Here is a 12,803-nt window from a genome sequence, read left to right on the forward strand (position 1 = left end):
ACTGTGTTGTTTTAGCTGTGCAGTGGAGAGGTGGGTGTTTGATGTCTGACAGTGCTTTGCCTGTTAAACAGTGCCCTCAGCTACCAACATCAGGGGCCTGAGGACTGGTGGCTCCACTCAGGTCACCCAGCCACCTGTGACAGGAGTCCAAGGATAACTGGTACCTCCCAGTCCTTAAAACCAAAAGTGTTGAGTGCCTGTGGTACATCTGCAGAACCCACCCACCTGTATGCTCTAGGGAACAGGGATGCGCTTTCCCAACAAACATTTGGGGGATGGTTCTCAGCCCCCTGCCTTGTTCAGAGTGTGACCCGCTGCTAGAATCAGACACTGGTACCTACACCAATCACCCTTGCCCCTCTAAGACTGTAGGACAGATCCTGTACCGCACACTTGATGTCAAGCTACCTGGACACCTGAGCTGAATCCATGCAAGAAAAGTGAATGGACTCCTAGGCTGATACACCTGATATCAGCCCTAGCCATCCAGTGACAGGACCTCAGAGCTTCAAAGGTGAAAATAAGCTAGCTCACTCAAGCAACCCATTTGGGCATATGAAAACAAAACAAAGCAAGAAGCTAGGATACAGTAAGCAAACATAAAATAAACTAATGCAATAACTTATAGATGGCTCAGAGACAACAGTCAAAATGTCGAATCAGATAAAGAAGCAGATGATGACTGCTTCAACAAGCTCTCAAAACAAAGCATCAAGGGATCTGGATGAAGGTACCTTCCCGGAATTACCAGATGCAGAATACGAAAGATTAATATACAGAACTCTTCAAGACAGCAGGAAGGAGATTAGGCAATACACAGAACAAGCCAAGGAACACAAAGATAAAACAGTTGAAGAAACTGAAAAGGTTATTCAAAAACACAAGGAAAAATTTAATAAGCTGCAAGAATCCATAGAGAGACAGCAATCAGAAATTCAGAAAATCAACAATAAAATTACAGAATTAGACAACTGAACAGAAAGTCAGAGGACGAGAAAAAAGCAAGTGGAAGGCAGAATTGGTGAGATTGAAGATAAAGCACTTGCCACCAATATATATGAAGAAATATCAGAAAAAAAGAATTTAAAAAAATGATGAAAACTTAAGAAGCATCCAGGACTCTATCAAGAGAATAACTTACGAGTGATTGGAGTATGAGAACAAGGAGATTTAACAGAAAATACAGAGAATTGTTGAAGATTTATTGGCAGAAAATGTCCCTCATATTGCGAAGGATGAGAAAATATCTATCCAAGATGCTCACTGAACTCCACATAAGGTAGATCTTAAAAGAAAGTCACCAAGACATATAGTCGAACTTGCCAAAAGGAAAAGTAAAGAGAGAATTTTAAGAGCAGCTAGGGATAAATGAAAAGTCACCTACAAAGGAGAGTCAATAAGAATCAGCTTGGACTACTCGGCAGAAACCATGCAAGCAAGAAGGCAATGGATTGACTTATATAAAGTATTGAAGGAAAAAAACTGCCAGCCAAGAATCACATATCCAGCAAAACTTTCTCTCAAATATGAAGGTGAAATTTATCTGAAAACTTCCAGATAAACAGAAGTTTAGGGAATTCGAAAAAACCAAACCAAAACTACAAGAAATACTAAAGGGAGTTCTTTGGTTAGAAAATCAGTAAAATCAGGTATCAACCTAAGACTAGAACACTGGACAGAGCAATCAAGATGTCAACCCAGATAGGGAAACACAAAAATAAATCAACATAAAAAAACGCTGAAAACAGGGAAACAGCGATGTTATTATATAAAAGAAGACAACACTAAAACAATAAAGAGGAACTAAGTAGTCATAAATCTTTCATGTGGAGAGGAAGACAAGGTGATACAAAGGAATAAAAGTCGGGTTTAAACTTAGAAAGGTAGAGGTAAAGATTAAGGTAACCACAAAGGAGACTAAAAGTTCTACATATCAAAATAAAATAGAAGAAAAAGATAGAGACTCAGCAGAAATAAAATCAACAATGAATAAGAGGAAAAAACAATATGAACTACTCAGCACAAAAAATTAAGTGGGAAAAAGAAACTGTTAACAACACACACAAAAAGACATCAAAATGACAGCACTAAACTCATATCTATCCATAAAAAAAATCTATCCATAATTATGCTGAATGTAAATGGACTAATGCGCCAATAAAGAGACAGAGAGTAGCAGACTGGATAAAAAAACACGACCCGTCTATAGGCTGCCTACAAGAGACACACCTTAGACTTAAAGACACAAACTAAAACTCAAAGGATGGAAAAAAATATATTCAGCAGACAACAATCAACAAACAGCAGCAGTGGCAATATTAATTTCTGACAAAATAGACTTTAATGTTAAAACTGCCACAAAGGATAAGGAAGGACACCATATAATGATTCAAGGGACAATATACCAGGAGGATACCCACTGCCGTCAAGTCAATATAACCACATTAAATATTTATGCACCCAATGACAGGGCTGCAAAATACATAAAACAAACTCTAACAGCACTGAAAAGTGAGATGCATGGCTCCACAATTATATTAGGAGAATTCAACACACCACTTTTGGTGAAGGACGGGACATCCAGAAAGAAGCTCAATAAAGACACGGAAGATCTAAATGCCACAATGAACCAACCTGACCTTATAGACATATACAGAACACTCTACCCAACAGCAGCCAAGTATACTTTCTTTTCCAAAGCACAAGGAACATTCTCTAGAATAGACCACATCTTAGGTCATAAAGCAAGCCTTAGCCGAATCCAAAACATCAAAATACTACAAAGCATCTTCTCTGATCTTAAGGCCATAAAAGTAGAAATCAATAACAGAAAAATCAGGGAAAAGAAGTCAAACACTTGGAAACTGAACAATACCCTGCTCAGAAATGACTGGGTTATAGAAGACATTAGGATGGAATAAAGAAATTCATAGAATTCAATGAGAATGAAAACTCTTTCTATCAGAATCTCTGGGACAGCGAAAGCAGCGCTCAGAGGTCAATTTATATCAATAAATGCACACGTACAAAAAACCCCGTGCCGTCGAGTCGATTCACATACAAAAAGAAGGGCCCAAATCAAAGAATTACCCCTACAACTTGAACAAATAGAGAGAGAGCAACAAAAGAAACCCTCAGGCACCAAAAGAAAACAAATAATAAAAATTAGAGCAGAATTAAATCAAATAGAAAACAGAAAAACAACTGAAGGAGTTAACAAGAACAAAAGCTGATTCTTTGAAAAAATTAACAAAATTGATAAGCCATTGGCCAAACTCACAAAAGAAAAACAGGAGAGGAAGCAAATAACCCGAATAAGAAATGAGATGGGTGATATTACGACAGACCCATCTGAAATTAAAAGAATCATATTGGATTACTATGAAAAATTGTACTTTAACAAATTTGAAAACCTAGTAGAAATGGATGAATTCCTAGAAACATACTACCTACCTAAACTCACACAAACAGAGGTAGAACAACTAAATAGACCCAGAACAAAAGAGGAGATTGAAAAGGTAATCAAAAAACTCCCAACAGAAAAAAAGCCCTGGGCCAGATGGCTTTACTACAGAGTTCTACCAAACTTTTGAAGAGTTAACATCACTACTACTAAAGGTATTTCAAAGCATAGAAAAGGATGGAATACTCCCAAACTCATTCTATGATGCCAGTACATCCCCGATACCAAAACCAGGTAAAGACGCCACAAAAAAAAGAAAATTATAGACCTATATCCCTCATGAACATAGATGCAAAAATCCTCAACAAAATTCTAGGCAATAGAATTCAATAACATATAAAAAAAAAAAAAATTCACCATGATCAAGTGGGATTTATGCCAGGTATGTGGGAATGGTTCAACATTAGGAAAACAACTAATGTAATCCATTATATAAATAAAACAAAAGACAAGAGCCACATGATCTTATCAATTGATACAGAAAAGGCATTTGACAAAGTTCAACAGCCATTCATGATAAAAACTCTCAGCAAAATAGGAATAGAAGCAAAATTCCTGAACATAATAAAGGGCATTTATACAAAACCAATAGCCAACATCATCCTAAATGCAGAGAGTCTGAAAGCATTCCCTTTAAGATCGGGAACCAGACAAGGCTGCCCTTTATCACCACTCATTCAACATTGCGCTGGAGGTCCTAGCCAGAGCTATTAGGCTAGATATAGAAATAAAGGACTTCCAGATTGGTAAGGAAGAAGTAAAAGTATCTCTATTTGCAGATGACATGATCTTACACACAGGAAACCCTAAGGAATCCTCCAGAAAACTACTGAAACTAATAGAAGAGTTCAGCAGAGTATCAGCATACAAGATAAACACACAAAAATAAGTTGGATTCCTCTACATCAAGAAAAAGAACATCAAAGAGGAAATCACCAAATCAATACCATTTACGGTAGCCCACAAGAAGATAAATTACTTAGGAATAAATCTTACCAGAGTTGTAAAAGACCTATACAAAGAAAACTACAAGACACTCCTGCAAGAAACCAAAACAGATCTACAAAAGTGGAAAAACATACCTTGCTCATGGATAGGAATACTCAACATTGTAAATATGTCTATTCTACCAAAAGTGATCTATAGATACAATGCAATTCCAATCCAAATTCCAACGGCATCTTTTAGTGAGATTGAGAAACAAATCACCAACTTCATATGGAAGGGAAAGAGGCCCTGGATAAGTGAAGCACTACTGAAAAAGAAGAACAAAGTGGGAGGCCTCACTCTACCTGATTTTAGAACCTATTATACCACCACAGTAGTCAAAACGGCCTGGTACTGGTACAACAGGCACATAGACCAATGGAACAGAATTGAGAATCCAGACATAAATCCATCCACATATGAGCAGCTGATATTTGACAAAGGCCCAACGTCAGTTAAATAGGGAAAAGATTGTTTAACAAATCATCGTGTCATAACTGGATATCCATCTGCAAAAAAAAGAAACAAGACCCATACCTCATACCATGCACAAAAACTGAAAATGTATCAAAGACCTAAATACAAAATCTAAAATGATAAAGATCATGGAAGAAAAAATAAAGACAACGCTAGGAACCCTTGTACATGGCATAAACAGCATAAAAAACATTACTAAAAATGCACAAACACCAGAAGAGAAAGTATATAACTGGGAGATACTAAAAATCAAACACCTATGCTCATCCAAAGACTTCACCAAAAGAGTAAAAAGATTACCTACAGACTGGGAAAAAGTTTTTAGGTGTCACATTTCCGATCAGTGTCTGATCTCTATAATCTACACGATGCTGCAAAAACTCAACTGCAAAAAGACAAAGAACCCAATTAAAAAGTGGGCAAAGGACATGAACAGGCACTTCACTTAAGAAGACATTCAGGTAGCTAACAGATACATGAGGAAATGCTCATGATCATTAGCCATTAGAGAAATGCAAATCAAAACTACAATAAGATTCCATCTCACTCCGACAAGGCTGTCGTTAATCCAAAAAGCACAATAAATGTTGGAGAGGTTATGGAGAGACTGGAACACTTATACACTGCTGGTAGGAATGCAAAATGGTACAACCACTTTAGAAATCGATGTGCTACTTCCTTAAAAAACTAGAAATAGAATGACCATATGATCCAGCAATCCCACTCCTTGGAATACATCCTAGAGAAATAAGAGCCTTTACACGAACAGATATATGCACACCCATGTTCACTGCAGCACTGTTTACAATAGCAAAAAGATGGAAGCAACCAAAGTGCCCAACAAAGAATGAATGGGTAAATAAATTATGGCATATTCACACAATGGAATACCATGCATCAATAAAGTACAAAGATGAATCTGTGAAACATTTCATAACATGGAGGAATCTGGAAGGCTGAGTGAAATTAGTCAGTTGCAAAACGACATATATTGTATGAGACCACTATTATAATAAGTGGAGAAATAATTTAAACAGAGAAGAAAATATTCTTTGATGGTTACAAGAGTGGGGAGGGAAGGAGAGGGGATTTCACTAATTAAATATTAGATAAGAATTATTTTAGGTGAAGAGGAAGACAACACACAATACAGGAGAGGTCAGTACAACTGGATCCAAAAGCAAAGAATTTTTCTGAATAAACCGAACACTTCGAAGTCCAGTGTAGCAGGGGCGGGGGTTTAGGGACCATGGTTTCTGGAAACATCTAAGCCAATTGGCATAATAAAATTTATTAAGAAAACATTCTGCATCCCACTTTGGAGGGTGGCGTCTGGGGTCTTAAACGCTAGCAAGTGGCCATCTAAGATGCATGAATTGGTCTCAACCCACCTGGAGCGAAGGAGAATGAAGAACAACAAAGACACAAGGTAATTATGAGCCCGAGAGACAGAAAGGGCCACATAAACAGAGACTACCTTAGCCTGAGACCAGAAGAACTAGATGGTCCTCGGCTACAACCGATGACTGCCCTGACAGGGAACACATCAGAGAACCACTGAGGGAGCAGGAGAGCAGTGGGATGCAGACCTCAAAGTCTCGTAAAAAGACCAGACTTAATGGTCTGACTGAGACTAGAAGGATCCCAGAGGTCATGGTCCCCAGACCTGTTAGCCCAACACAGGAACTATTCAGACAGGGATTAGGCTGAACTATGTGATAGAAAATGATACTGGTAAAGAGTGAGCTTTTTGGATCAAGTAGACACATGAAACTATGTGGGCATCTCCTGTCTGGAGGGGAAAAAAGAGGGCAGAAGGGGTCAGAAGCTGGCCGAATGGACATGAAAAGAGAGAGTGGAGGGAGAGAGCGTGCTGTCTCATTAGGGGGAGAGCAATTAGGCGTATATAGGAAGGTATACATAAATTTTTGTATGAGAAACTGACTTTATTTGTAAACTTTTACTTAGCATAATTAAAAAAAATAAAGAGTTGTAGACAAACGGAAAGTAAAGATAATTTACTACCAGCAGATAAACATTAAAATACTTAAGGGAGTTTCTCCAGAAGAATAAATTATCGCAGATAAAATCATTATAATGAAGGAAGAAAAGGAAAACACAGGAAAGGGTAAATAACTACAGATGAAGCTAAGTGAATATGTTAGTTTAAAACATTAGTATAATAGCAATACTTTGAGGTCTCATACATATGTATTTTAATTTTGGAATTAAAATACATGACAGCAATAGATCAAAATGTCAGGGAGAAATAAATGGAATTAAAGTGTTATAAGTTCCTTGTGTTTTCTGAGAAGCAGAAAAGTACTTATTTATGCAGCCTTTGAAAAGTCTAGGATGCTTGCTGTAGTCTCTACGGTAACCACTAAAAGAACAATAAAATAATGTATAAATTACAAGCTAATAGAGGGAAAATGGAATAATAAAGAAATTTTTACCAAAGAAAGTAAAAAAACAGAAACAAATGACGGATTAGACAAATAAAAAACAATAGTAAGGTGGTAGGTTTAAGTTCAAATATAGCAGTAATTACGTGAAATATAAAAGACTAAATACCCCAATGAAAACTACGAAATTGTCGAAATGGGTTTAAAAATAAATTTGACTATATACTGCTTACAAGAGATATACCTGAATAAATGGGTACAGAAAGTAAAAGGACATGCTGTGCATATACTAATCAAAAGAGAGCTGGTATAACTGTACTAATAATATAGACAAAAGAGACTTTAAGGCAATAAACATTACTAGAGATAAAAGAGACAGTTCAAAATCATAAAATAATCAATCTAACAGGATGATATAACCAGCGGTGTGCTGGAGCCAACTTGGACCAGCTTGCAAGAGCCAATGAGTGCATTTCTTCCCAATTCCATGTTTAGTGAGATCATGCTGGTCGTTTGAAATTGGCCATACGTGTGAGTATTTATAGCATAGAAATAAGCAAATCTATAAGTCATCGCATGTTCTCCCCCCTCTCCCTTGGATGGCTGTTTGTTAAACATTTACCAGCACACCACTGAATATAAAAATTAGAAATTTGAATTTAACTAATCACATGTCTAAAGCAAAAAAGTGAGAACCAAAAAGGAGAAGCAGACAAGCCCACAATCACTTGGAGATTTTAATGCCCGTCTCTCATATAACTGGTAGATCAAGCAGACAGAAAAACTGTCGAGTGCAGATAAGGAAACAGAATTAGTGACTTATCCAAGTATCTAAAACCAATGTGGTAAGGTTGGGACTGAATTCAAGTTTTCTACCTCTAAGTCCACATTCCTTTTGCTATTGAATATTATACTTATAATGTCATATTGTATATTACAAGAAAGACCTGTGATGTTTACCTTATAATGATCACTGCAATTTCTATGTTAATATACAAGAAAGGGGTGAAAAACAAGATGTGTTTCTTAATTATGCATAGACACAGCTGCAATTTGTTTTTAGAAAGGCTTTATATGAAAATCCATATTTACATCAAATTACTGGGATAGCATGGCTTCAAAATAGATGAATCATTTTATTAAGAGATCCACCACAACATTCTTTGGTGTTAACTGTTATGGATCTTAAATGATGATGATGATGATTACGATGACAGCAGCAACTAATATTTAATGAGTGCTTATTTTGTTCCAAGCACTGTTTTAAGCCCTTTTCATGGGAATTTATCGAATCCACTCAACAACCAAATGAGGTAGGTACTTTCATTATTCCCATTTTGCAGTGAAGAAACTGAGGCCCTGAAGAATAAATAATACATCCAAAGTCACACAGCTAAGTCTCAGAGCAATCTTAACCATACTGCTAAGATTAAACTGATTAAAATTTGCTTTAAATTTAAAATTTCAGGAACACAATCTATGAAGCACAGTACTTATGGTCTATATTTCTTAAATGATCTCTAGGAAAAGCATAAATTTGTGTCTCTGAACTAAGGTTTTGTTTGTTTTGGTTTTTTGAACAGAAGGTGTAACAGATAGACTGAAACTAGAGTATAGCTTACAGTTTCTTTCATTTAGAACCAACCTTTGTGCTCCTTTTTTGAAAATATCTTCCTCAGACAGGAAATCAGACATCTTAGCCATGGCCCTATTTTGTACGAATGGGGAATAGACCCTGTAATCCTTTTGTACATTTTTAACAGACATTTTTCTGATAATTTACAGAATATGAATATACATGTAATATAAATGTACAGAAAGATGCCAGAAGGGCATAATACATAAAAAAAAGTATACAGTAACAAAAGAAGAAAAACATACTACCAAAAACGATTTCAAGCACATTTTTATTATAGCTAGGTAGGTAAGTGTGGTTTGCTTTGGCTAAAGGTTTTTTAAATGGATGAGCAAGCTTTTTTATATACCAAGAGGTATACTGTTTTTCTTTTAATACTGAGCTAACATTTGTCTGACAACAAGGGAAAACTGAACTGAGATATTTTAGATGGCAAAAGACTTTTTTTTTTCCCCGAATGTTGCTTTAAAGACTGATAAGTTGAATGTTTTTAGGTCCCAACGTATTAAAGTAAGGACAGTGAAGGAAAATCAATGAATACTGCAAAACCTAATCTAAAGAGCAGAAATACAAGGCTTTTATAATTTAAAACAGCAGCAATTTCAAAAGTTTGCTGAATTAAAACTTTACAAAATATATATAGACAATGTATCATTCCAGATGATCATGGATTTTTAAAATAGTACATTATAATCCGCAAACTCTAACCCAAACCTACTACTGGATGTAGCTGGCCTATAATATTTTTTACAACAATTTAAAAAATAAAAACAAAAACAAAAGAAACCTCCCACTTCTCTTGTGTGTAAGCACAGAATACAATGTGCTGGCTTTGACTCCATATCCACAAAGAGAATTTTTAAACAGAACAAGGGCCTCATATAAATAATGTTTTACTTGTTATTATTAAGTATGTAACCAAACAAATTAAAATAAGTACTAACAACCAAAACATATCTTGATGTAACCAGTACATACACTCTTAAAGTATGACAAAGACAAAAAAAAAGAAATAAAATAGTCTACGAAAGCCACAAGCACCTTATTAGAAAGAGCACCAAGCAACACAAAAAGGCAACATGTAAGAGGTAGTGTACCACCGGCTAAGATGTATATGTCCTTTGGGGACTTGAATACAGCTTAGTGTTTGAAAAAATAAGACATATTAGACTGTGGCTTATAATTTTTAGACAGAAGCATTACACATTTGGGAGCATTAGCCAGTATTGCTCCATAGTGTTCTGCGTCTCCAGCTGTCTAATGGGTACTTTGCTATCAGACAGTCAAAGTTATAGGATACCCTGAAGAATTCCATGTTCATAAATTTTCAGTTCTAGAGAATTCTCTAAGAAGCTCAGATCAACATAATTTTTAAAAGAATTAAATACTTTATCAATCATAGTCCTTTATAAAATGCCTTTTCTCCTTCTTAGGAGGAAGTCTCTTCTTCCTGAGATTCTTTAAGATTTAGCCAATGCTTTATTCCCATGCATTACATAGTGATTGTATCCTGTCTATGTTTTTCCCTCTGCAGCAATAACCTGGCCAACAGCATGACTTTTGAACTAATTCAGAGACTTTAGAGGAAGCATACAGAACTGCTTTCGATGTAGTATTTCCATCCAGTTTTGAGATGAGCAAGTTTTTGTACTTCAATCACTGGAAGTTGATTACAGTCCTGGGTGTGAAAAAGGAATTTTGCCTTATGCCAGCTGCCATCTTGAATCTGTAAAATAAGAACAAAATGCTTTCATATGTAACTGGTTCATTAACAGTCATTTTCAGCAGACCCTTTAAAGGCAATGTAGATTTATGTTAAGGATCAGGGATGACAAATAGAAAGTGCCTAGAACAATGACTGGCACCGCGTGAGTGCTCAACAAAATGATTACTACGAATAGTTGGAAACTTGGATTTACTCCTTTTTTATAATTGCATTGTTTGTTATGATTTTTCAGTTTTAGTGGCTAAGTCCAGGCTCTTCTTCTGTTGTCTGCGGATAACGGAGCCAGATATGAAGGAAAGGCTGTCTCTTCTCCTAATATTAGTAATACCTATCTGTTCTGTATTCCTTTATTTGTGACTCTTAAGAACGAACATTTTTCTTGGATGGAAGGGGATAAGCTATCTCTACTTCTTTGTACTTTAGCAGGAAATAACCAGAATCACCTCAGTCAGAAGTAGTTAAATTATAATTAGACTGAATCATTATTTAGGTTTCTGTTTTTACATTCTGTGGCTCCCTGTTTATAGCATTGCTTCCTTTTCCTCTCTTCCTTCTAGGCCTTTCTGTTTTTCTTATTACTGCATGCTCCTTTGTAATAAATTCTACTGTGGAACAAAAATATGTCATAAATTTTGTGGAGCTTTTTATTTGTGAATTTATTCATTTACTATTCATAGAATCATGTTATGAATTTTAAAGTTTAGAATTACATGAGCTAAAAAGGAACTTCAGAATTATATGAGCTAAAAATTTAATTTTAAAGTTAAGGTAACCAAAGCTCATTGAAGGTAAGTCTCTTGTCTGAAGTCATAAGCTTAGTGCTATAACTAGAATTCTGTGTGCAAGGCACTTGTAATCACTCATTGTCTTCCAAACAATATTTAATGAATGCTAAGTACATATGGCAAAGCTGCATAATTCTCAAATTTCTTACAGTGCTGTGGGAAATATAAAGATGAATAAATTAATTCTAACTTTTAAATTTCAGCAGCTTCTAAATCTAGTTGGAGCTAGAAGAAACCGACAGTCATGATACAAAAGTGTATATGGTAAGTGCAATATAAGTAATGTAGACAGTGAGTGCTAAATTCCTCATTTCCAACTGGAGTAGTCAGGGAAAGATTCACAAAAATTTCAGAATTTAGGACGTAAGGTTTCACTTGCTTAGAGATAGAGAAGGGCATTCAGAGAAAGAGAATGGCATGAGAAAAAGAAAAGTTCAGGAAGGAGAAGATGGCTGTGAAAATCAGTCTAGCATGGGGGTTAAGAATACAGACTTTGGCCTGGGAGAGATTTGAACAGACATTCAGGGACCGCCACTCTCCTCACATATAAAATGAGAATAATAAAAACCCAACTCACAGAATTGTGAGGATTAAATTAGATTTCAGTTAAAAATCTCTAGCAGTATAGTGTGGCATAGCCTTTGGAGTTGCATACACCTGGGGTTGATATCTCGTTAATCTGCGAATTAGCTGCATGATATTGAGCAAGTAATTTTTTGATGCCTTCACTTTCTTATCTATAAAATAGGACTAATAATACCTTCTTCACAAAGCTGTTATGATTAAATAAAATAATGCATGTAATGCATGGTAAAAAAAAACATAATAAGCTCCCAATAAATAGTAGTAATTGTTGATAATATGATGATGAAGAAGAAGAATAGATAAGTTTGGCTATAGTGTAGGGTAGACAGTCAATAAGAGCCTGGACTAGAAAGGTAGGATAGGGCCTGACTGGGTTGTGTCTCAGACAGTAGTGAGTCGCAACAAGTTTCTCGGCAATATTGTAAAAGTTAAACGAATTCATTGGTGATACTGATTTCTTAAAATGTAGAAAATAAAGAGCTGTATACTTCTGACTTCTTATCTATGATTTTTCAGATGTACACGCACTATTGATTTTTCCTGGAGGAACTACTTGTCTAGAAATAAAATGCTAAGAAAAAGTGAAGTCCATTGGAAATGGTAGGGAATGCTAAGTCATAGGCTTCACAGGGCACAAAAACAGGAAATCAGGCCACTTAAAGTAATTAATGATATGTACATAATGTGGACAACTCTACTCTCTCTCCCAGGAGTCAGCAAACTTTTGTTGTAAAGGACC

The 12,803-nt window shown here is 35.8% G+C and overlaps 1 protein-coding gene across 1 annotated transcript in view; it reads right to left on the reverse strand.

Moving 5' to 3' along the window:
- Positions 1 to 9,218: 9,218 nt before the first annotated feature.
- COL24A1 (collagen type XXIV alpha 1 chain) overlaps positions 9,219 to 12,803 on the reverse strand; it is a 364,074-nt gene continuing 360,489 nt past the window's right edge. The window contains exon 59 of the mRNA XM_064279962.1: positions 9,219 to 10,694. Coding sequence (XP_064136032.1) covers positions 10,548 to 10,694 — 147 coding nt within the window. The 3' untranslated portion in view covers positions 9,219 to 10,547. The remainder of the gene's footprint in view (positions 10,695 to 12,803) is intronic.

This window comes from Loxodonta africana, chromosome 3 (genome assembly GCF_030014295.1).
Source record: "Loxodonta africana isolate mLoxAfr1 chromosome 3, mLoxAfr1.hap2, whole genome shotgun sequence".
Taxonomy (NCBI): domain Eukaryota; kingdom Metazoa; phylum Chordata; class Mammalia; order Proboscidea; family Elephantidae; genus Loxodonta; species Loxodonta africana.